General features: G+C 32.2%; 2 protein-coding genes and 1 long non-coding RNA gene across 4 annotated transcripts in view; 2 read left to right on the forward strand and 1 right to left on the reverse strand.

The window, feature by feature from the left end:
- The window catches only part of LOC127805904 (protein SRG1-like), a 59,746-nt gene extending 45,875 nt beyond the window's left edge, over positions 1-13,871 (reverse strand). The window contains exons 1-4 of one of the 2 annotated variants that reach the window (XM_052342749.1): positions 13,120-13,871; positions 12,774-13,021; positions 12,151-12,478; positions 11,149-11,367 (exon numbers count right to left, since the gene is read on the reverse strand). In XM_052342749.1, the coding sequence (XP_052198709.1) occupies positions 11,149-11,367; positions 12,151-12,478; positions 12,774-13,021; positions 13,120-13,377 (1,053 nt within the window). In that variant the 5' untranslated portion in view covers positions 13,378-13,871. Of the gene's footprint in view, positions 1-10,844; positions 11,368-12,150; positions 12,479-12,773; positions 13,022-13,119 lie in introns of those variants that run through there. The other variant, XM_052342748.1, reaches the window with a different exon arrangement.
- LOC127805714 (receptor-like protein 56) overlaps positions 1-27,202 on the forward strand; it is a 122,438-nt gene that overhangs the window by 88,975 nt on the left and 6,261 nt on the right. The gene's annotated exons all lie outside the window — the stretch shown is intronic.
- Positions 18,727-26,920, forward strand: LOC127805920 (uncharacterized). Its single transcript, XR_008024229.1, has 5 exons — positions 18,727-19,380; positions 19,538-19,619; positions 20,780-21,150; positions 24,240-24,398; positions 26,772-26,920. It is a non-coding gene; the product is annotated as an uncharacterized LOC127805920 (long non-coding RNA).

Here is a 27,202-nt window from a genome sequence, read left to right on the forward strand (position 1 = left end):
GTCAAAACTATATTTTCATCTTTCCTCTTAGTTGAAGATTTAAAGGTTAATTATTTTTTATACTTTAATTTCAAAATTGATAATTAACTGAACAAGTTTGAACCAGTAATCAAAATTGACGAATTTAGAAATTCTTGATTTATCTTATAATATGATAACCAACATCACATGGTCTTCTTTAAAATGATTTTCTTCATTAAAAATATTGAATTTGTCTTAGAACTACATGAGTAAAAGTATTTCTACTCAAGGTACGTAATATTGTCTACTAGAATTTAACAAATAAAACCATTATCATTGTATATCATGTGGCTAAAATAATGATAATGTAATTACATTCTCCAATGTGCTATGTTCCGAACATAATGTATACTATTCCCAATTTCATTATTAATGAGCATGTAAAAAAAATATTTTTCAATTAATTTGATTTTCTACTTATATAAAGCTATTGTTATTGGAAATTAATAACTTCGATACTCTTTTTCTTTTTTGAGGGGAGTTGTAGTTAACATTTATATTCAATAATCTTTTGTATTTTTCATTATTCGTTTTCATTTCTTACTCCTTGAAGTTTGGACAAAACTATTGACTAATTCTATCTCTTTTACAGGTTTTAAAAAACTTTCTATGTTGACCAATCTTGAAGTTCTTGATTTGAGTTCTAACAACATCAATAACTCCAAAATTCTAGAATTTATTAGTGAAATTTCATCTTTAAAGTCTCTAAATCTTTAAGATAATAGCTTGGGAAGCTTGGTTGATTTGACAAGTAAATTAAATTATATGATCATATCCAAGTTAAAGTAATTTTTTACAATATTAAATATTCTTTCAATGAGAAAGAGAGTTATGAACTCTAATGCTTCTTTGTTTCAATGCTTCTTTTTATATTGGTATTTTAATTGTTCTTTGTTTCTTCTCTTGGATGAGATTTTTTGATGTTAATTATAACTCACAAGTGGGTTGAGTTAAGAATAGAAACTTCATGATTAATATATTTATTATCTTTCTTTTATACTTAATTATTGAGATTTTGATAAGAATAATCACTTAATTTTTTGTTTTCAGGTTGGAAAAGATATTCCATGCTATTCAATCTTAAAATTCTTGATTTGAGTTGGAATGCCTTCAATAACTCTATTATTCTAAAATTTATTGCTGGAATTTCATCTTTGAAGATTTTATGCCTTGGAGAAAATGATATACAAGATCCTTTGATTGGACTAGTAAATTCACTTATATATGCAATTAAGTGTTTGTCAAACCAATTTTTTTAAATTATAACCAAGCAATTCTTGTACATTTTTTATTTTTTTTCTTGTGTTTTTAAAAAGTCCAAGCATATTAGAGAACATACATTGGTCTATAGGATTAAGTTTTGAGATAAAATATAATTTAATTTTAAAATAAATATAAATATTTGTAATACATATATAATAAGATAAATATTCTGAGTTATGGATATAAAATGTTGACAAGTTAGTTTATTTATAACAGACTGAATTCACTGCCCAAGAGAATTTACATAAAATAGGATATCAAAAATTTAAAATTGTGTAAGCAAGGCAGCAACTTCTTTAATTGTTGCTTTAATTTGTTTAATTGGCTACATATATTTTGTCTTTGATTTTCTGCTTGTATGAGGTTATTGTTACTAGAAACTAATAATTTCGATACTCTTTTGCTCTTTGGAGGGGAGTTGTAATTAACATTTGTATTCAATAATCTTTTGTATTTTTTATTATTCATTTTCATTTCTTACTCCTTGAAGTTTAGATAAAACTATTTACTAATTCTTCTCTTTTACAGGTTTCAAAAAATTTTCTATGTTGACCAATCTTGAAGTTCTTGATTTGAGTTATAACAACATCAATAACTCCAAAATTCTAAAATTTATTGGTGGAATTTCATCTTTAAAGTCTCTAAATCTTAGAGATAATAGCTTGGGAAGCTCAGTTGATTTGACAAGTAAGTTAAAGTAATTTTTTGTAATATTAAATATTCCTTCAATGAGAAAGAGAGTTGTGAGCTCTAATGTTTCTTTGTTCTAATGCTTCTTTGTATATTTGTATTTTAATGTTTCTTTGTTTTTTCTCTTGCACGAGACTTTTTGACATTAATTATAACTCACAAGTGGGTTGAGTTAAGAATAAAAGTTTCATGATTAATATGTTTATTATCTTTCTTTTATGCTTAATTATTGAGATTTTAAAGTTTCATCCGTAGCATTGAGTTTTGAGATAAAATATAATTTAATTTTAAAATAAATGTAAATATTTGTAATACATATATAGTAGGATAAATATTCTGAGTTATAAATACAAAATGTTGAGTAAAATGTATATAAAACAACTATTTTTTCACTATATAACCACTCCTGGGCATATAGACATTTTTCTTAGGTATCACCGTGCATATATGTGTACCGTACAAAGAGAGATATTTTGTTGTATTTAATTAATATATCATGAAAATATATATATATTTTGTGAAATGAGGCTTTACAAATTATAATTTTTGTGCATAATAATTTTAAATTTATAAATTATATCTCCACTGTACAAAATTTTTTAATCTACCACTTTCAATGCCATCATTCAGAAATATAAAAGAATCCATGTACGGACGTGCACCTTGGGAACATATATATGTTTATTTGAAATTGGTATTGCTCAAAACTATATTTTCATCTTTCCTCTTAATTGAAGATTTCAAGGTTATTTTCGTACTTTAATTTCTAAATTGATCATTCATTGAACAGGTTGGAACCAGCAATCAAAATTGACGAATCTAAAAGTTCTTGATTTATCTTATAATTTCATAACCAACATCCTATGGTCTTCTTTTAAAGGATTTTCTTCGTTAAAAATATTGGATTTGTCTTGGAACTATATGAACGAAAGTATTTCTATTCAAGGTATGTAACACTTTCTATTAGAATTTAGCAATAAAATCATTATCATTATATATCATGTGGCTAAAATAATGAAAATGCAACTACATTCTCCAATGTGCTATGCTCCAAACCTAATGTATACTATTCCCAATTTCATTATTTAATGAGCTTGTAATAAAAAAAATACTTTCCAATTCATCTCTTGAGTTAAACTATCCTTTAACAATTACTTGGCACAATTACAAGTAAAAATAAATCTTTAAGATTGAATAGTATTTTTCTCATGTTTTAGATCTTTAGCTAAAACATAAATCTTTCTTATCGCGCATTTGTTCAATGTTTTTCTCATTGTATAGACTTAGAAAACGTGAGCCACTTGGAAGAATTGTACTTGGACGGTGCTATCCTACCTAATGATTTTCTTTCAAACATTGGTGCCATGACTTCACTTCAAGTTTTGTCATTGACTTTGTCAGGACTCATTGGGACCCTCCCCTCTCGTCAAGGTAAAGAAAACAAAAGATACATTTTTTTTACTTAACAAATCAGTAATCTGACATAAATATATAATTTTATATTTTCGTTCAAAGATTTTGAGAGATGTTTATATGTTGTTCTTTATAACTGTCTAACTCACTTTTCTTTTTCCCAAGGTTTGTGTGAATTGAAGACTCTTCAAGAGATTGGCTTGAACTCTAATGGATTAAGGGGTCAGTTGCCTTGGTGCTTGGGAAACTTGACATCTCTTAGGTTTCTAGATGTCTCTGGCAACCAGTTAACTGGGAACATTGCATTGTCTCCTCTTGCCAATATCATATCCTTGGAATATCTTATGCTTTCAAATAACAAATTTCTAGTCCCAATCTCATTCAAGTCATATTACAACCTCTCCAAACTTATGGTCCTGGAAAGTGTCAACAACATTCTTTTGAAAGAAGAGGACATTCTTGGCTCAGCCCCAAGTTTCCAATTGGTTCGAATCCATCTTTCTAGTTCTGAACATGGGAGAAACACTTCGATGTCTCTGCCCAAATTTTTCTACTATCAAAATCAACTCAAAATGGTTAAGCTCTCTGGATTTGATCTTGGAGGAACATTCCCAAGGTGGTTGTTGGAGAATAATACTAGACTACTAACACTTATCCTAACAAAGAATTTAATTTCTAAACCTTTCCAATTGCCCTCATCTCCAATGACAGAACTTGTAACATTAGATATCTCCAACAATAATTTTTGTGGTGCCATCCCATACAAGATTGGTAGTTCTTTCCCCAAGTTAAAATTGCTAAACATGTCTAGAAATAACTTTGAAGGCATGATTCCATCTTCATTAGGTGACATAACCTCTCTATCTATTCTAGACTTGTCAAATAACCAATTATTCAGTAAAATTCCTATACATTTGGTAATGGGTTGTAGCTTCTTGGAAGTGCTAAAACTATCAAGCAACAACTTGACAGGCCCTATACTACCCCCTCAAAATAACTTGCCAAACTTATGGGTGTTACTTTTGGATGATAATAAGTTCACAGAAATCCCACACTACTTATCCAACAGTAGTGGCTTGCAAATGTTGAATCTTAGCCATAATCATCTTGGAGGTATGTTTCCTGTTGAGTTTTGTCAATTTGATGGACTACAACTATTGGATCTTTCTGATAACAATTTCAATGGGACAATACCATCTTGCTTCAATGTGGAAAACCTAGAGCAAATTCATTTATCCAATAATATGCTAAATGGACCATTTCCTGAGGTGTTTCATCGATTAATAAACAACTTAAAAATAATAGAACTTTCAAATAACCATTTTAATGGCAGCATTCCAAATTGGATCGACAGTCTTTCATGGTTAAGAATTCTTATCTTGAAAAATAACCACTTTGAAAATAATATCCCATATCAAATTTGCCACTTGTCTAGATTAACCTTGATTGATCTTTCTTCCAATAAGTTTTCGGGCAACATTCCTAGTTGCTTCAATAATATCCCATTTGATATAGAAATGGAATTAGAAGTGTTGACTCCTTCAATTATTCTAAGTGTGGAAGCACCCTTGAAGTCTAACCTAAAGATTTATAGTCATCGTGGTTACTCAATGCTTGGTATCAAAGACGACATCTTTCCCGCAAATCAAACATTTTTCTTATTACAAGTGAAGTTCACAACCAAAGGAATGGCCTTGCTTTTCACAGGAGAGCCTTTGTTACTTTTTTCAGCAATTGATCTATCCAACAACAAATTAGTTGGCCACATACCACTTGAAATTGGCAACCTTGGTAAAATCAAAGCACTGAACCTTTCCTACAACAACCTGATTGGAGGAATCCCCACGACATTTTCCAAGTTACAAAGTATAGAGAGTTTGGATCTTTCTCACAATAACTTAAATGGGAATATCCCCTCTCAGCTTACTGATCTATACTCACTGGCGACGTTCAATGTGTCTTACAACAACTTTAGTGGAAGGATACCTCAAGCAACAAACCAATTTGGAACTTTCGACTCAAGTAGCTATATTGAGAATCCATTTCTTTGTGGAGAACCATTACCAAATAGTTGCATTGATTCACCTCCATTAGTTCCATCAGCCAATAATAATGCAAGTCATGTGGTTTCAAACTTTATCGATATGAACACTTTTTATACAAGCTTTGTAGGGTCTTACATAGCTATTTTACTAGCTATTGCGGTAATTTTGTATATAAATCCACATTGGAGACGGGCATGGTTCCATGTTATTGAGGTTTTCATCATCTCTAGCTACTACTTTGTTGTGGATCATATGTGGAGAATCAAAGTTGGTTTCCTTAGTAGATATTGATAATCACCCTGGTCAAGTAATATTGTTGTTGTATGTATATCCTACTGAACTTCTTTGTTAAGTAGTTTGTTGTTATAATAATGTTATCAATGCACTTAGTTGTTTTGCATTAGTATGAAATAGGCCCTGATAAAATAATCAAAATTAAAGAAGTATTGGTTTGTTGTTGCCATACTATTACACGTTTAGGATGTGCAATGTGATTGTTGATGACAAAGAATAATATTGGAGCCAAATTTGGAGCTTCAAAATCAAAGAAGTCCCAGATTTCCATTCATATTCGAATTTAATCTGCACATACTTTTTAAGAAAAAAAAAAAAAACTTCTTTCTATAATAAATATTATTTTGTCAAAATTTTTATAAAGAAAATATGATAAAATGGATGAAGTAATTAGAGTTTTTATTAGAATATCAAATGCTTGATGGGTTGATATTCATTTTGCACCCAGCACTTGTACAGCCTTCAATTTCATTAACCAAGATATTAAAGTTAAAAATAAAAATTATATAATTACTGGTTGGGAGCAACTTTCAAATGACTTCAAACACCAATACTATATTCTGGTCAAGGGTAGGGTATATAAAATTTTAATCCATCTTAAGATATTTTTACAGCTTGAATTTGTCACTAATCATCAGGTAATTAAGAATTATAAAATTATCATAACCATCTTAATTTATCCATATTTTCTCTGATCAACCAAGTCTTAATTTAGTTGTGGATTTAACCACTTTCCAACCACCTAAATATAGTAAAAACTCTTCACAACGTACACATCCTATGATTCTAAGCTCCTCTATTCTTAAACGTCATGAAACCAACACTGCATCAAAATATCCTTTACCTACTTGTTCTCTTAATTATCTTGAAACCAAACCAACAACATATCAACAAGCATGTCCTTATGAGGAATGGCAGCATGCCATGCGTGATGAAATTCATGCCTTGCGTATCAATCAAACATGGTCCCTTGTCCCTCTGCCAACTAAATCCAATCTTGTTGGAAATAAATGGGTATATCGTCTTGCATTAGCAGTGGAGGCTTAAGTAAATTAAAACATTCTTTATGTGGCCTTAAGTAAGCACCAAAAAGATCCAGAAAAGGGATGTAGAAAGATAATCTATATATATATTATAACAAAACAGTCGTTAAATTTTTTCTCGCCCATTTCCAATTACTATTTTGATATTTTATTATATTTTTTTAATTTTTTTACTTACCCGAAATAGAATTTTTATAGGTTATTAATTAAGTCTTGGAAATGTAGTTCTTGGAACATGTAATTCTTGGAACATGTAAATAGTTTTTTCATAACTAAATAGTGTTTGGAGAATGTATAATCATGCTAGTATATGAAGAGCTAAGATAAATATTATTAATTTATTCATATTATTCATTTTTAAATATTAGCATAAAATTTTAATTGGAATAAATTACAGAAAAATGAGACTTTTTTAAATCGGGAGAAATCTTGAAATATTAGGTAATACTGTTGAATACCGACTGTCAAGTAAAATTTTTATTTTATTTTTATTTATATATAGTTTAATTAATTTAAATTTATTTTTTAAATTTTAAATGTTATAATTTTATTTTTTAACTTTATTTTTTTTGTTGCTTTTTTAAAAATGTGACATGTCTTAAATGTGATAATTGATTACTAGGAGAAATATGTAAAGTCATGTATGGATAATCAATTTTAAAATTTTGATTATTATTATTTATATAATTAATTAATTATTTAAATTGTCTTTATTTTATATATAGTTTAATTATTTTAAATTTATTTTTTTATAATTTTAAATGTTATAATTTTATATATAACTTAAATGTTATAATTTTATTTTTTAACTTTATTTTTGTTTGTTGCTTTCTTAAAAATGTGACATGTCTTAAATATGGTAATTGATTGCGAGGAGAAATATGTAAAGTCATGTATGTATAATTAATTTTGAAAAATTGATTATTATCATTTATATAATTAATTAAATATTTAAATTATCTTTATTTTATATAGTTTAATTAATTTAAATTTAATTAAATTATAATTTTAAATGTTATAATTTTATATATAACTTAAATGTTATAATTTTATTTTTTAACTTTATTTTTTTTGTTGCTTTCTTAAAAATTTGATACGTCTTAAATATGATAATTGATTGTCAGAAGAAATATGTAAAGTCATGTATGGATAATCAATTTTGAAAATTTGATTATTATCATTTATATAATTAATCGATTATTTAAATTATTCTTATTTTATATATAGGTTAATTAATTTAAATTTATTTTTTATATTTTTAAATATTATAATTTTATATATAATTTAAATATTATAATTTTATTTTTTTAACTTTTTTTTGTTACTTTCTTAAAAATTTGACCTATCTTAAATGTGGTAATTGATTGTCAGGAAAAATATGTAAAATCATGGATAATCAATTTTGAAAATTTAATTATAATCATTTATATAATTAATTGATTATTTAAATTATCTTTATTTTATATATAGTTTAATTAATTTAAATTATTTTTCTTATAATTTTAAATATTATAATTTTATATATAACTTAAATGTTATAATTTTATTTTTAACTTCTTTTTTTTTTTACTTCCTTAAAAATTTGACATGTCTTAAATGTGATAATTAATTGTTAGGAGAAATATGTAAAGTCATGTATGGATAATCAATTTTAAAAATTTGATTATTATTATTTTATATAATTAATTGATTATTTAAATTATCTTTATTTTACATACAATTTAATTAATTTAAATTTATTTTTTATAATTTTAAATGTCATAATTTCATTTTTCAACTTAATTGATTATTGTCATTTATTTAATTCTCCTTTTTCCCATTAGTCTACACTGAAGATGTGTTATATGTTGGACTTGGAGAAATTAAATACAAATTAAATTTGTGTTTTGAAAATTATGTTAAGTGAGTAAGATTCAAATTGTGTAGCAAAGCATGGGAAAAAAGAGAAACTTAATAGTGGCATGTGATTTGATAAATTGAGAGAAATATGAGAATTTGAAGGAAGAAAAATTAATAAAAAAAAAGTAAATATCTCTCTCTCTTCTTCCTCTCCATTCCCGTTCAACCCTTCCATTTCTTCTCTTCTCATTTCTCGATTATTCTTCTCAAATTTTATCTTCTTCTTCACTTTTATTTAGTAAATTTTAACCGTATTTTTTTACCCAGTTTGGTCTTCTAATATAACATAGCACCACAATTCTGTCAAGTGAGTGATGTGAATGCAACTAAGAAAAATTAGGCCTTGAGGGTTCGTGTAGTATGCACATATGAGACAAATACACGTAAAAATCCCCCCCAAAAAAAGTCTACCCTTGAATGCATATTTCAAAATAATGAGGTTGGTTATCGTTTTTTTTTTCCTATTATTGTGTAATTTTTTTATTTTTTACGCATTACTTATTGTATTACATGTTAATTTAAGTTTATTTTTACATGGTTTCAGAATAAAATTATGTGTTTTTAATTGTTTGTCTACCCTTGAATGCAAATAAGGAAATCTTTTAAAATCTATAATCTTTTTATTATATTTTCATGATTGTAACATGATTATTTTATTTATTTTTTACTTCTTTATTGTGATTTTCATTTATTGTAACTATTAAATTATATAATTTTCACTTTAACAATTTTTTTTTTTTTAATGATATTCATTCATCCATGCATCGCATGGGTGATCCACTAGTATAAACTAAACATCCAAAAAAAAAAAAGATCTAAGGGATGTAACAAATCATAATTATTTGTTATACATCATATTTTCACCTACCAATAACCAGAAAAGGGGAAAAAAGAACTTGAAAAACTGAAGGATGTGTTTTTAGACGTAGTAGAAAAGTTCTCTTTCTGAGGTAATAATTCTTCTGGAACTTAGCATTAAAATAACCCTTGCAACCAAATAAAATTGTGTGCTCATCTGCACACAATCTAATAGCCTTCTCATACAAAATCAGCAATAATGACGGGAGGCTACCAAACAATCCACAGATCGACAAAGTTAGGTTGGGTCTTATTTTCTTTCCATTGTTTGTCTCTAAAATCCTTACTTTTGTACATACAAAATTCATCCAACAATAAAATACAATTCCCACATAAAAACCCCCCAATTGAAGAGGAGAAAAGACACATTAAAAATACAACTTCTACATAAAAGATGCCCAATTGAATACACCAAGAAAAAGATAAATCAAGGAGACAAAATAAGAGAAGACAAAACTTATTGGTGATACAGAGAAAATGAGAGACCAACACCGAGAAGAGATAAGCACGATAAAGATGAGAAAAATCTGCAAAGGCTTTCTATGAAAGAAATGAAGACGAGAAATCGAAAATTACTTTTGCATAGGTTTGAACATACGAGACTGTTAGAGAATGCGTGATAGCGTATTTACTAGTGAAAAATCAGAAAAAATTTATAAAGAAAAAGAGAGAGATCATTCGAAAGACCTATATGTATAGATATTGGATTAGTCTTGTTAAATTATATATAAAAAGTCTTAAATTTATCTTTTAACTCAACAAATCATTGAACATTATTTTTTTTATTTTGAGTTTTGACTACTAAATTTTTAAATTTATGATTATTGATCTAATATTGTTTCTATCTAAAAATCTTGTTCACAAGTATAACTTGTTAAAGAATTATTTTTTTAGTTTATAATTAAATAAGATTAAGAAACTCTTACTTAATTATTTATATAAACCTTATAGTTAGTATTAAAATTATAATTAGTTAAATTATTTTATCATAAAAAAATTAATTTGATACAATAAAAAAAATGACAATATAAAAAATTAAAAATAAAATTTATTAATTTTACCTCGTAAAAATAAATTTGTAGCAAAATCTTGATAAAATTAAAACTAGTGTATTAAATTTTAAACTAAAATTTAAAATTAAAACTAGTAAAAATAAACTTGTAGTAAACTTGTTGATTCAATACATCTAAACTATGTGTGCAAATTAAAACTTCTTTATGTAGCTTTAAGTAAGCATAAAAGATGCATTAACGGGCCATAGAAGACCCAACAACAGAGTCATCAGAACAACTTCAAGAAAATTAGGATAACAGAAAAATGAATCATTTTTAAGTTCGTCAAAATGTCCATTGACCTCTCTTCATAACTGTCTTTGTCAATTGAAAGTACAAAGCGAATACCACAAGACTGCCATTTATGATCATCAGTAACATTCTACAATAGTCTATTTGGCTAATTCAAAACTCAACTAATTTATTTTTTTAACATATATAAGCGTAGTTCTTATAGTTGAGAATAGATAACATCATAAAATTGCATTTTTTTATTTTTGACATTCACCCAAGTAACCATAACTTACAGTATTTCAGTGATTAAATTTTGGCCGCATCAAGAGCAACCAGGCCTTTCTGGAAGCATTCATAATTAAAATTAGCATAATTCTTGACTGATTTGTATAATCTTGGCCTTTTCTCATCCACCAAACTTTCAACAGGTCCAATCTCATTTTCTGGCTCTGGCTCTGGCTCTGGCTCATTGAAAATAGCAACTGTTATCTTCCCCCTTTCAGGGTTTGTCACCACCCTGTGCATTGGGCTTTTGAATATTCCATTACTCATTATCTGCATACATTCAACAAACAATTTTAATAGTAAAAATACATTCTTAACCACCAAATGCAACATCTTGTTTTGTTCAAATTGAAAGAGATCTTAATGATCCCTAAACATGGATTATTGAAATGCATTTCCCCTTTCTTGTCAGTGGCATATTATACCACCATTGTTTTTACCCAAAAATATTATTGTTGGTAAATATTAGATTCATAGGATCAAATAACATACTCAAGGCATGCCCTCTAGACTATCCATATAGAATTTGGTCGTGACAAACTCCCCTTTTCATAATTCATGATGTCCTTTTAGTAGACTAGGTTAGTTCTGATATTACTTATAATATCTTGTTTAATATCTAAGTGTGTGTTGAAGGCAAATTATGGATTCATGGAAAATAATGTCCTAAGATTTTTAGAATAGATTACTAATGTGGGATTGAGTAGTAGCAATCTCTTTCATTTAAATTCCACCAACATCCATGTTAGGCTATAAATCTATATCTCAATGCAACCCAAATCAGTTTTAAACACAATTTCATGGCTCACACTAGGTAGCAATCCTGGGGAACTCTAATACCACTTATAACATGATCAATACTCACCCAAAAGAACTAAGCTATAGTTAACTACATCGGGTTCATAGATCAATTCATATAAGTAACACCTCTCCTCTAGACTACCCACAAGGGATTAGCTCATAACAATTTCACATTTTGATTGATAATTCTGCAGAACAGAGAAAGGCACTGAAAACACAAAAATCTTCACCAAACAGAGGGCGAGAGAGTACCTGCATTTGATCACCAAGGTTGACGAAAAGGGCATAAGGAATTATGGGGACAGTGAGCCATTTATCATCTTTCAGAACTTGTAGGCCTTGAACTTCCCTGTCTTGCAACAGAACGGTCATCCCTGATCTGTCCGAATGAGCTTTAAGCCCAAATACTTGGTCCGGTGTTGGACATGGTGGGTAGAGGATAAACCTTCCTTGCATGATTGCTCTTTCCCCAAACTGCTTTGAGAAGCTATCCACCTCCAATTTCAGCGACCTTGCCATGGCTTTGAATATAATACCCATTACAGACTTGATATCTGCTGCGAATTCCACAATTTTCTCTCTGCAAAACAGTAAAACCCGCTAAATTTGTACTTTCATGGAGAAACTACAAAAGACTCCCACAACACAGTTGTTCCAGGCACAAAAATTTGAAATCATCCATCACTTCACTATTATAGATGACTGATTATACATACATCTGATCTGGGACTTGGATCGCACACATCAGACGAAAGAGAAACTAAAACTACTCCGTATAACCGGGCCACGCTTCTAAGACTGTTATGTGGCTGTCAAAAACACATTCTCGACCTTCATACGAAAGGGACATCAAATGCGATTGAAGATAGAAGTACCTAAAATCTTCTGGTTTTTCCGGCCAGAGCTTTGGTTTCCTCTGATCTTTCGGATAGATCCTGAGGGATAACCGGTCACACCAGTCGAGAACCTGCTTCTTCGAGACGACTTTGTCCTGTCCATAGCCTTCAGACTCGCCGGCGGCCCGAGAGTACTTGCTCTTCTCTTCCCCTGGCAGCTTGAAGAATTCTTGGATGACTTCCCGCACCTCGTCCAGAAAATGTGAGGGCATGCCGTGACCCGCCGCCTGTGATTCAAAGCAATTGTAAACCCTAGCTAATGAGAAAAAAAGGAAAAGAAGTACCGAAGACCAGATGAAGAAAGCAATTAATCAATCATCCTAACCTGGAAGCAGCCCCAAGAGCTCAGAGCCGACCTCAGCTTTTCCAACTCACCTTCTTCTTCCCCTCCAGATGAGAAGAGACTGAGATCAATCACAGGAATTGGGGCCAAAGGCGGGGAAGTGTCCAATTGGCTAAATTTGTTGTCTCTACAAATGTATTCCTTGGGCGGTTCAACACCGGCTGCGGACATCTCTTGAACACTCTTCGGAGGGGCTGGCTCCGTCTCCCAATTGTCGCCGGGAACTCCATTGCCGTCCATGCTGCTGCTCGTCACTTGAAAGAAGACAATGCACAATTTTGTTTTTTCAATCTGTTTTAGCTGCTTTGGCCTTAAGTAGCATTGAATTTCTTAGACGAAATCGATCTGGAGCGTTGAATTGGGCAATGATTCTTGATACGTGCGAACATTTTCCTTTTCCTTGTAGAACCTATTGCTTGTCGTTGGGGTTAATGGCACGCGTTTAAGGGCGCGGTGTCGATGAGCTGCCATTACAGTAGTCGACATGCTATCGTCTTGGTCGGGAGCTGCCGTAGGTAATGCCAACATATACCAAAATTAAATATCTTTTATATCGTCTTGGTCGGGATCTGGACCGTTCGTTCGATCGGATGGTGGGAAAGTGAGGAGATGAAATGCAGAGTGGAATTTGAAAGAATTGAGAGCGGAAAGGAACTTACAGAAAGGGATTGAGTAGAGTTGCTTCGGCTGTGAAGGGGCTGTGGTGAAGGCAGCCATATCTGGCCATTTGGAGTAAGCTTTCTCTCTTGTCGGAGAATATAAAAGATGAACGTGTGGCAAGACACGTTCACAAAAATGATCCACCAATTTTACTATGATTCACAAATGAATCTTATTATTCCACAGTTCCATCAAGTTTTTGAGGGTTAAGAAATAAATTTAAATACGAAATACCTAATTCATGATTGGAAAGAGAACTCGATTGGTGAGAGGGTGAATAATTCGAGTCATTTGTTCTCATTTGTTACCTTTATAAGTTTCTAAATAACATAATTACCACACATGCCAATCATCGATTTAGATGAATAGTTCATTATATTCGATAAACCCAACTTATTTTCTTCCTAGTTCTGGCAATCAAATTTGTCTTGCAATCCAACAATCAAATGGATTGCCAGAAATAGGAAGAAATCGAGTTGGTGTTATCGGAGATAATGAACCATTTACCTAAATCGAAGATGGACATGTGCGATAACTATGTTATTTAGAACCTTTTAAAGGTAGCAAATGATGAACAAATGACTCAAATTATTTACACGCTGACCAAATTCTCAATTGAATGAACTAGGTATTATCTACATTTAAATTCATTTTGTAACCTAGAAAAACCTAATGGATTAGTGGAAGAAAATTCATTTGTGAACGGTAGTAAAATTTGTAGATCAACATACGTGAGGTATGTTGGAAAACAAATTTGATTTTTGAAAACAAGAAGAAATCAAGTGGTGCTATTTGAGATCATAGATCATGAATTATTCATCTGAATGGATGATCGATATTTATTGGAATTATATGATCAGGAAGAAAATGGCAAGAAACCCATAGTCCCATCACCACAGCCATGGTTGCTAAAGGAAGAGAAAAAATAAGAAGAAATTAAGTTGGTGTTGTCAAAGATAATAAACTATTTATAGGATCCGGTGATCGATGTGTGGAAATTATGGTCGGACAGGAAAATGAAGGAAACCCACCATCCCAACGCTACCGCCATAGCTGCCAAAGAAGAAGAAAGAGAGATCAAGAAGAAATCAAGTTGATGTTACTAGAGATAATGAATTATTTACTTGATCAAATTATTGATATATGTGAAAATTATGATCAGGTAGAAAAAGGAAAGAAATTCACCGTCACAATGCCACTGCCATGGCTGCCTAAGAAGAAGAGAAAACAAGAAGGAATTGAGTTGGTGCTATTAGAGATCATGAACTATTTACCAGATCTAATGATTAATATTTGTGGAAATTATGATCGAGGAGGAAAAAGAAAGAAATCCATCGTCTTGTCGCCACCGCCATGGCTGCCAAAAAAGGCGAGAGAACAAGACGAAATCAAGTTGCTACTACTAGAGATAATTAACTATTTATCTAATTTGATGATCAATATACATGAGAATTACAATCTGAGAGAAAAAAGAAAAAAAATCAACCATCTGGTGACCACCATAATGGCTGTCAAAGAAGAAGAGAAAACAAGACGAAATTGAGTTAGATCTATTAGACATAATGAATTATTTACCTGATCTGATGATCGATGTGTGTGGGAACTATGATCGAAAAGAAAAAGGAAGCAAACCCATAGTTTTGTCATCATCGTCAAAGAAAGAGAGAAAATAAGAAGAAGTCGAGTTGATGCTATTAGAGATCATGAACTAGTTATGAGATCTAATGATCGATATACATAAAGATCAGGATTTGGGACAAAAAAGGGCTTTGAGATCATGATTTGGGAGGAAAATGAAGGAAACCCACTACCCCAGCACCACCGCCTTTTGCCAAAGAAGGAGAGAAGTTTCGTGAAGAAATAAAGAAAATGAGAAAGAGATATATAAAATTGAAGACTACCGCTTGTCTTTTAAGCTAACCTCAAGGGTACCTGAGCGTTAGTTATTGACATGATTCAAACATTGGATCAAGTAAAAGTTTTTTTTCCACTCCAACCCTTGTTAAACTACCCATTAGGGTTAATATAAAAATAATTTTATTATAAATCAATTTTATGAAAAAAATTAATATTTACGCTGATCATCTCAAAAAAGCTTTTAAATACATAAATTAAAATTAAGTACATAAATTTTAAAGAATTGGTTTAATCAAGTACATAAATTTTGGTTTAATTAGATTTAAATCATCTTATGAAAAAAGTTATAAATTAAAATTATAAAAATAGTCTCTTCACAACATGACATAAGAGTAAATGCTACAAAACAATCTTCTGATAACTCTCATAAGACAAAGGATATTGTGCATTAAAACATGCTGTACGTTCACATGTTAAAAGTAGATTCATTTGATGAAAAGAACTGAAGGCATCCGCCATCAACCATCTAAACCGGATAGATTGAGGTGTAAATTGCCAATTACAATGGTTTAAAACCCGAAAAGTAAATGGAGCCAAGTGTTTGATATAATCATCGAGCTTAACCACTTGAGCTTCTAAAGCAACTAACCATTAGGAGGATTGATCTATTATATCACTATGAGTTATGGTCCTTTTTGAAGCTTGCATTTACTTTTTCTTTTTTATTTTGCAACTTGCTTAATTATATTGTCAATCTCATCTTAATTATATTAATTGCATAAAATGGAAAAATAGGGGTTCATATCTTATTATTTAAGCTCAAAGGTAGAATGATATGATTTTGATGATAATAAATATTATTTTATTAAAATAAAAATAAAGAATTTCAATCAGCTTAATGTGAAGAAGAAATGAAAATCATGGCTGAATAACTTAAGTCAACTGATATTTAATTTTAAATCAACTAAAGTAAGGCAGTAAGTAAGTATTTGATCTTGCATTAAGTCGATTGAAGTTAACCAAAATTTTGGTCTAGGATCTTAAGTCGACCAGATTCAATATAAGTTGTGCAGCGCAATTACTGTTGGCTACATCAATTGTCGTTTCCAATCATCGCCACTATTCCCACGCATTTTTCGATTATCGCGATCGATTGTCGATCTTCTCTTATGGACGACACTTCTTGCATCATCTCCTTCGGTAATAGTCTTCCCAATCGATGGTCTCTCTAATCATCCGTCTTCTTCTTTAGTCGCAACAATTGATCGTTTGTTTGACTAATTCATCTTTCCCGACCGACGGTTCCTTCGCCTTTTTGCCTTCCACCACTGTCGACGATGGCCTCCACACCTTATGTCACCATCGACGCCTTTTTACCATCAATGTTGTCTGCCATAGCCACTGACTAGTTCATTTTTCTCATTATTATTTTTTATTTATGTGTATATATAAGTTAGAGATGGCAAACGGGCCGGGCCGGGCCAACCCAACCAGCCACCAAATGGCCCGCGGGTCAAGCGGGCCAGGCCAAATCAGCCCGCTTAAAAACGGGCCAGCAGATTGCTGGCCCTAGCCCGGCCCTACACGGGCCCGCCCAATTTTTTTTTTTGGCCCAGAGGCAGGCGGCGTGAGCAAGAGAGGGCGAGGGGCGCAGGCGATAGAGGGCGAGCGAGGGGCGAGGGCGGCGAGCGAGGGCGAGAGCGAGGGGTGCGGGCGAGGGCGAGGGCGAGAGCGAGGGGTGAGGGCGAGGGCGAGGGCGAGCGAGGGCGAGGGCGAGAGCGAGGGGCGCGGGCGAGGGCAAGACGAGGGCGACGGCGAGCGAGGGCAAGAGTGAGGGGCGCGGGTGAGGGCGACGGCGAGGGCGAGACAGAGGGCGAGGCAGAGGGTGAGGGCGAGGGCGACAAAGGGCGAGGCAGAGGGTGAGGGCGAGGGCTACAGAGGGCGAGGCAGATGGTGAGGGTGAGAGGCGAGGCTGAAGGGAGGTTTGTCGATTAGCGGGCCAACGGGCCAGGCAGGCCAGCCAGGCCTTAAATGGGCCAGCAAAATGCTGGCCCTAGCCCGGTCCCGGGCCGGGCTCATTTTGCCATCTCTAATATAAATCTCACATATATTATTATTTTATAACAAATGACATGCCAAGTCAACTTGAATACAATCTCTCTAAATCGAATTTACATTATACCTAATTGAGTCAATTTGAATATAATTGCCAAGATTAAAAAAAATTGAATCAAATTATAAATTCGTAAAAAAATTAGATTATTTTCATAATTTACCCTATTTCTAACGAATTTTTTCAATATTTTATTGTCATCATCTCGTAAAAGACTCAATTTTTTTCACTCGTCTCTGCTCGTTGCTTCTTCATCTCTTTTCTCACACGGAAACTGTCAAAACCAAACACAAACACGATCGCAATTGATCACTGACAATTTTCTCGTTTCTCTTCTTCAACTCAACCATTGAGCAAACCAGTGCAATAATAGAATGGCCAAATTCATATTCCAAGCTAATCTGAACTTCTACTGTCTTTCACAGGACCTGCCTTCTAAAAGCTCAAATTTCAACTCTTTGCTCAAACGTAGTTGCTTACCCGCATTCCCTTCGAGTTCACGTCTGAAATTCGTGGTTTCTAGTAGCATTAAACAGAAGGAGAATGTTGCAGAAAGGGATCGAGACGCCAGGCCAGTTGTTCCCAGGCTGCGGGTCGATGAATTGGAGAAATCCGAGGGTGGACTGGGAACTGGAACTAGCTATGGTGAAGTAGATTCTAATTGGACTTGGCCCCCGTGGAAGAATCTTCCTGAAAGATAAACACCAACGGACACTGTTGGGATGTGATACCCAACGAGTTTAAGGCGATGATAATAAGATTGGGTTATAGATTTTAACTTAAAATTGGTAGATTTAAAGGTTCAAACTCACTTATAAAAAAATTCAATAAGATGGCTTAAATAAATTTATTTTATTATTTAAAAAAAATAAATTTGGTCCAGTTTCTCAAAACAAGAACAAAACCCCATTTTGCTTAGCTGTGCCATCTGAAGCCCATTAGACAGCCTATTATTCTCCTATGTCAGGCACATTAGAAAGCCCATCTCTGATCTCTGCAAGTCCAAGTCCATTACTCATTTGATCGAGTTGTTTTGATGCTGCTGGAGACTTGGTCGTTGCCATTCAAACCAGGTTTGTTTCTCCCCCTTTGTCTTCACTCTCATCTCATCTCATCTCTTTCGAAATCCCATGGAGCCTATCTCTGTGAGATGCTTCGATGGTTATCAAGATATATATCGCGTTTATGGGGGTGGTTTTTTGAACGGGCGAGAGAAAGAAAATAGAGAGAGTGAGAGAGTGACCGAAGAGGAGGAAAAAAACGAGTGATGTTCGTATTCATTTGGGTTGGGGTATTTTCTTCTGATTTGGGCAGATTTGGGATCGATCTGAGGGTTGGTTTTGGGTTTTCCCTGGGACCGATTCTTGGCTTAGCTTAGTGGGTCTTGGACCGATCGATCTGAGCCTTGAAGCCCCACCTTCAACTCCTCCATCGCCGGCGACAACAGGGAGTTCTTTTGCTGTTGTGCTTTTGGTTTCTTGTTTGGTTTGGTTGTTTTTAACTTACTGTTTTTCGTATTTTTTTCTAATCTAATCTGTGGTTTGTGGATTTTGCGAGGAATTTTCTTTACAGGCACAACCTCTCTGGCCTTTGTTATTTGCAACATGGATAAGGTAATTCCTTTCATTTCTGTTGGGAATTTCTTCTAACAGTTTGTTGTCTTTAGATACTGTTGGACAATTGGCTTGCGAAATATTTCTCTTTCCTCGATTGTTTATATCCCAACTGGTATAACTTTCACTTGTTTATGTTGTTTGCATCATGGATTAGGTGTTCTCATCCAAGTCCAGTGACTTAGCCATGGCTTTCAGGAGCAGCCCGTTCATCTCTGCCAACTTTGCTGTGTATTCATGTAAGATTCCCCCTGCATTTTTGACATAATTAAGTCTTTATCCTACATTATGGAGTTGACAACATGGATTCTATCTCACCAATCATTTCTAGGCAGACTAAGTGACAACTAATCAAACTACCCAAGGTGCAGTTTTTGCCGATTTGTGTTTCCTCATCATCTTCTTCTTAGGCAGACTAAGTGACAACAAATCAAAGATGGGTATTTGTTGGACACATCAAATGGCATATTAGATTTTAGAGATTTATTATGCTTAATCAAACAATGTGATAATTCAACTGACCTAAAGTTTTCTGGCCACAATCTGAGCTTTATTTGCTCTTCTGGGCTTACAACTAGATACAGCCAGTCCATTCAATCGAGAGTTTGATGATCAGAAAGAACTGAATCATTGCCATATCCTTCCATATCATCTACTTTTCTGGAGTACTTCTGTTTCTCTTCAAGTGGAAGTGCAAAGAAGTTTTCGGCAACTTCCCTCAGTTCATCCAAGAATTAATCTTTCAATCCATGATTTATTGCCTGAAATTAATCCCAACACCAACTGATCAGTAGGCACAAGATCTTGATTGATATTCCATCTCCGATTTCTTTCCTTGAGTTTATTTTCTTAATTGTTCTACAGTCAAATTGGCCTTAATGAACTTGGTGTTGTGTTCCATCATCTACTGAAGAAGAAACAACGAAGTGTTCATGGAAGTTGATTAGAAGCATGTTAGATAATCAATTCTAATACCATTTTTTGTGTATCGCTGTGATATTGACTTGTTAGTATCCATTTTACCACTTGGGTCCGAGATAAAACAAGCATAGAATTAGATCCTATAGCACAAACACAAGATCAAAATTAGCTGACAGGTTTAACGTGATTCGACAAATTGACAACATTAATTGGTGAAAGAGAAACAAAATGCATTATAAAAGTGATAAAATACAATTTCACTCAACTCCTAAAACCACAAGCAACCAAGCTAACAATCTCCCTAAAAGATTCTTCACTCTAATTAATGTCCCCTTGCAATCTGATAATCAGTCTGCTGTATTCACAGAGAGAATAAGATAGGTTAGAAGTTTTGGATTGAGTATACAAGTGTATATCTGTCTATCATACTTTGGGATTAAGTGAACTGAATTTGAATTCAAGGCAGTCAACCCTGTAGATTGAAAAAATGGGTTCTGTTGATGAATCTGAACCGAAAGCAACCGCAAGAGCTGAGAGCAGATCGAAGCCTTCTGAGTTCTTCTTCTCTAGTCACTGATGGAGATGAGAGCAGGCCGAGATCAACGACTGGAACTTCCAGGGAAGGAAAGGCAGCTCCGCCACCAATATTGGCTCCATCTTCACCTTTGTAGATATATCTCTCCGGCAGCTCATGGTTACTGAGAAGCAGTTCGTGGACTGGCTTAAACAGTGATTCTGCCATGGCCGCCTGAGAAGAGCTTCTGCTGTTGAAACCTGAAAGTTTTTAGCTGTTAGATATTATAATTGATTTTTCATTTTTGGGATCTCTTTGAAACTTGGTTTGGACTGGTATGCATCTCTCCCTCAAGTCAAAACAGCCTGCTATATAGTATGTATATACATATACATATATATATATATTACTTCCAGATCCTTGATACGATTAATTGTATTAAATAATGATATCGTTATACAATTTTTATTAAAATGGTTTAATATTAACAGTTTAGAAAATTATTGGGTCATTTTAGTTAGCATTCTCCTCCCCCCCCCTTAATTAGGCTTATTAATTTCTTCCCATAAATTAGGCTTCTTTGGTATCGAATCAATTGCTACTTTAAAAAATAAAAGTAAAAAAGAAAAAGAATTCTATCAATATAGATGTTCAAGCAAGCCTAATTCTGATATATATCTGACAGTGAAATTGGGAACATATAAAAGAGAGATTAGGAATATTAATTAGACATGTTTGAAGCTCCCTATTAGCATATTGGTATAAAAAACCTTGGCAAGCAAGCACAGTATCACTATTAGTATATTAGTAAGTTGTTGGTTTAGATGTATCACTTAATTTCATGAATTTAAAAATTGATCAATTTTAAATTAGTGTATATTCTTAAGTTGAGGCTTGTAGTTTCATAAGCAGCAGTATTAAAATTGATACAAGGACTTTTCTTTTGAGTACAAGCTGAGAAATTAGCCTATCCTAAGTTCAAATTGTGTGGAGGTAAAGATTTTTTGTATTGCCAGGATGTTAGAACTTAATAAGAGTGTATCAGTTGCATTTAATTCCATCCATCCATCCATTTTATGTGTCAAAGATTTTAAGTATTTTGTTCGTACATATGATGCAATTTCTTCTTCATATCAACTCAAAGGAAATATCTCCACTCCCAACAAGACTGGCCCCTTCTCCGTCCTCCTTCATTCTTCTTTTCTTGATGCATCTTCTCAGCCATTTAATTCAAAAGCCCCATTTCTTAATTGACAAGATGGTCCATGAATAACAGCAAATTAATAGAGGAAGAAAGAGAAAAGAAATTTAGGTATAATGACTAGTATTTAGGTATAATCAAATGATTAATTCAAACACAAACACCCACTTAAATGCACCTCCTTAATTTGGACCAAATTAAATAGGTATAGAACTATATGTGAATAGCAATAGCAGTCATTTGGTCACAACAATGAAAAATACTAAAATATTCCGTGTTAGTTTTGATAAATAGATGGTGTTATTTTGGGTGTATGAATTTGGACTCATACTTTGATTTGTATCTTATCTCTCCCAAATGATAGATTACTATCATAAGTCTATTAGACATTATTGTATTAGCTATTACATATTAATCAATAACTAAATTAGTTTATATTGGGACCCATGATGAGTTTATCTGCTTGCATGCACTCCAACGTATGAATTAAGTTGTAAAGATTCCTATATTTCCAAGTCTTTCACTGTTTCCAAGTCTTCACCACCATTTCCAAGTCTTCTCTTACAAGACCAAGTCAATTTGTCTCCACTTGTCTAGTTTGTATTAGGATCCATGGTGAGTTTATCTGCTTGCACGTACTCCAACGTATGGATTAAGTTGTAAAGACTGCTATATTTCCAAGTCTTCTCTTACAAGACCAAGTCAATTTGTCTCCACTTGTCTAGTTTGTATTAGGATCCATGATGAGTTTTTCTATTTGCACGCATTCCAACGTATGAACTAAGTTGTAAAGACTGCTGTATTTCCTAGTCTTCACCACCATTTCCAAGTCTTCTCTTACAAGTCCAAGTCAAAGTCAATTTGTCTCCACTTGTCTCTCTATAATTAGATCAAGGGAAAAGACCACTTCATAATGCTTTAAAGTAGAGATATAAAATAGAGCTAGCTTGATTCTTAAAACAAGAAAAAAGAGAGAACAAAAGCAAGTAAAGAGATATATATCTCGGTGAAAAATATGATAAGTACTACACCTCATTCTTTTTGGGTGTGGATGATGACGATGGTAATGTCAGTGTTGGTGAATGAAATGTGTTGTCGTGGGTGTTGGGAGCAAGAGAGGATGGCTCTGCTGCATCTCAAAGCTTCCATCAACTACCCCAATGGCAACTCTTTGCCTTCTTGGGTGGATAATAAATCATCCAATTGCTGTCAATGGGAAAGGGTTGAATGCAGCAACACTTCAAGCCGAGTCATTCAACTCTCTCTTAATCGAACAAGAGATTGGGAATCTAGAAAAGATTAGTATTTCAATGCTTCTTTGTTTCTTCCCTTTAAAGAGATCAAGACTCTTGAATTAAGCGACAATGCATTAGTTGGTTGGGCTGAGAATGAAGGTTTGTGGATTCACAAGTCTCTTATATACGTGTCTTATGATTTTTTCTTTTTAATTTTTCTATCTTGAATTTAAGAAGAAAGCATTTATTAATTTTACTTCTTGTGTAGGTTTTGAAAGACTTTCTGAATTGATAAATCTTGAAATTCTTGATTTGAGTTTTGACAATTCCAATAATAGTATTATTCTATAATTTGTTGGGGATTTGAGAATATTTGAGGTTTTTTTTTTTTTTTTTTTTTATGGTTGTTATAAGAGATGGTGTGTAAAGATCTAGTTTGATATGTAAAAATTAATCTAAAGTATTAGAAAAGTTTAGTTTTACTTGCCACCATTAATTGAGCCATTAAGTTTCAGTTAACTGAAGAACTTAAAGATGTCAAAAAAGTTGAGGTGGATTATTAAATGGATGTTTTATATAGAACTTTGGTTGAATCCAATCTTATTATATATAAATTTGATTAAGTTGACAAATTAGTTTATAAAGGATTGAATTAACTAAGAAACGGAGCTGGTGATGCATGCTTACTGTACACGCAAGCACTGCACAAGAGGATTTACATAAAATATGATATCGACAATTCAAAATTGTGTAACGCAGGGCAGCAACTTCTTTGATGTTGCTTTAATTTGTTCAGCTGACTGCTTATATTTTGTCTTTGATTTTCTGCTTATATGAGGCTGTTGTTGTTGGAAACTAATAACTTCGGTACTCTTTTGCTTTTTTGAGAGTTATAATTAACATTTGTATTCAATAATCTCTTTTATTATTCAGTTCTTATTTTTTGAAGTTTACACAAGACTATTTGCTAATTCTATCTCTTTTACAGGTTTTGAAAAGCTTTCTACGTTGACCAATCTTGAAGTTCTTAATTTGAGTTCAAACCAGATCAATAATTCCAGAATTCTAGAATTTATTGGTGGAATTCCATCTTTAAAGTCACTATATCTTGGAAATAATAGATTGGGAAGCTTGGTTCATTTGACGAGTAAGTTTATTTCTATGATCAAATCCTACTTAAAGCAAATTTTTTTGCAATATTAGATATCCTTTCAACAAAAAGTAGAGTCATGAGCTCTAATTTAGTTATTACACAAAATACTAATTGCAGCCACAGAATTTAGGGAACCTATTGACTTTAACAATAATATAGAAACATCATTTTTACTAGAAACATCAAACATGCCATTACTCTCTACAAGTACTCCACCAATTCCCAATGGATTCGTACTAATATAACAATCCTTGACCTATTGATTGTTAGGAAAAAAATTAAAATCCCTATAATACTTGTTGAAATTTAACGAGATATAAACAAAAGTAAACAAAGATTAGACTTATAAAAAAAATTAAAAAATATATAATATATGATTTTGTTGTTGACAACTACGTACAAGTTTAATGGATGTTTTAGAACTTTGGTTGAGTTCAGTCTTATTACATATAAATTTGATTAAGTTGACAAATTAGTTTATAATGGACTGAATTAACTGAAAAACGGAGCTGGTGATGCACGCAAGCACTGCCCAAGAGGATTTACATAAAATAAGAAGTCAAAAATTCAAAATTGTGTAACGCAGGGCAGCAGCTTCTTTGATGTTGCTTTAATTTGTTCAGCTGAGTGCTTTCGTGTGTATATATTTTGCCTTTGATTTTCTACTTATATGAGGCTGCTATTACTGGAAATTAATAACTTCGATGCTCTTTTGTTCTTTTGAGGGGAGTTGTAGTTAACATTTGTATTCAATAATCTTTTTTATTTTTCATTATTCATTTCCATTTCTTACTCCTTGAAGTTTGGACAAAACTATTTACTAATTCTATCTCTTTTACAGGTTTCAAAAAACTTTCTATATTGACCAATCTTGAAGTTCTTGATTTGAGTTATAACAGGATCAATAACTCCAAAATTCTAGAATTTATTGGTGGAATTTCATCTTTAAAGTCTCTAAATCTTAGATATAATAGATTGAGCAGATCGGTTGATTTGACAAGTAAGTTAAATTCTATGATCATATCCTAGTTAAATTATTATTTTGCAATATTAAATATTCCTTCAATGAAAAAGAGAGTTATAAGCTTTAATGCTTCTTTGTTCTAATGCTTCTTTGTATATTGGTATTTTAATGCTTCTTTGTTTTTTCTCTTACACGAGACTTTTCGATGTTAATTATAACTCACAAGTGGATTGAATTAAGAATAAAAGTTTTATGATTAATATGTTTATTATCTTTCTTTTATGCTTAATTATTGAGATTTTGAAGTTTCAGCCATAGCATTGAGTTTTGAGATAAAATATAATTTAATTTTGAAATCAATGAAAGTGTTTGTAATACATATATAGTAGGATAAATATTTTGAGTAATAAATATAAAATGTTGAGTAAAATGTATATAAAACAGCTATTTTTACACTATATAACCATTCCGTAAGGCATATAGATCTTTTTCTAGGTATCACTGTGCATATATTTGTGTGTACTGTGCAAAGAGAGATATTTTGTTATATTTAATTAATATATCATGAAAATATATTTATTTTTTTGTGAAATGAGGCTTTACAAATTTTAATTTTTGTGCATAATAATTTTAAATTTATAAATTATGCCTCCATTGTACAAAATTTCTGAATGTGCCACTTTCAGTGCCATCATTCAAAAATATAAAAGAATCCACCTACGCACGTGCACCTAGAGAACACATATGTTTATTTGAAATTGGTATTGCTCAAAGCTATATTTTCATCTTTCCTCTTAGTTGAGGATTTTAAGGTTATTTTCGTATTTTAATTTCAAAATTGATAATTAATTGAACAGGTCGGAACCAAGAATCAAAATTGACGAATCTAGAAGTTCTTGATTTATCTTATAATTTCGTAACCAACATCATATGGTCTTCTTTAAAAGGATTTTCTTCATTGAAAATATTGGATTTATCTTGGAACTACATGAATGAGAATATTTCTACTCCAGGTACATAACTCTCTATTAGAATTTAGCAATAAAATCATTATCATTGTATATCATGTGGCTAAAATAATGAAAATGCAATTACATTCTCCAATGTGCTATGCTCCAAACCTAATGTATACTATTCCCAATTTCATTATTTAATGAGCTTATAATAAAAATAATTTCCAATTCATCTCTTGAGTTAAACTATCCCTTAACAATTGCTTGGCACAATTACAGGGATCAATACAAATGAGCATGTATTTGATATATTAATAAAAATAATCAAAAAATTTAATTACTAAAAATTTTGAATAGTGTTTTCCTCATTTTTAGATCTTTAGCTAAAACATAAATCTTTCTTATCACATTCTCATTATACATTTGTTCAATGTTTTCCTCATTGTACAGACTTAAAAAATGTGAGTCACTTGGAAGAATTGTACTTGGATGGTTCTGCCCTACCTAATGATTTTCTTTCAAATATTGGTGCCCTGACATCACTTCAAGTTTTGTCATTGACTTGGTCAGGACTTATTGGGACCCTGCCCTCTCATCAAGGTAAAGAAAACAAAAGATAATTTTTTTTTTATTTAACAAATTAGTAATCTGACATAAATAGAGAGAGATGTTTACATGTTGTTCTTGATAACTGTCTAACTCACTTTCTTTTTCCCAAGGGTTGTGTGAATTGAAGACTCTTCAAGAGATTGACTTGAGCTCTAATGGACTAGGGGGTCAGTTGCCTTGGTGCTTGGGAAACTTGACATCTCTTAGGTTTCTAGATATCTTTGGCAACCAATTTAAGGGGAACATTGCATTGTCTCCTCTTGCCAATATCA

The sequence above is a fragment of the Diospyros lotus genome, chromosome 7 (genome assembly GCF_014633365.1).
Source record: "Diospyros lotus cultivar Yz01 chromosome 7, ASM1463336v1, whole genome shotgun sequence".
NCBI classification, from domain to species: Eukaryota; Viridiplantae; Streptophyta; class Magnoliopsida; order Ericales; family Ebenaceae; genus Diospyros; species Diospyros lotus.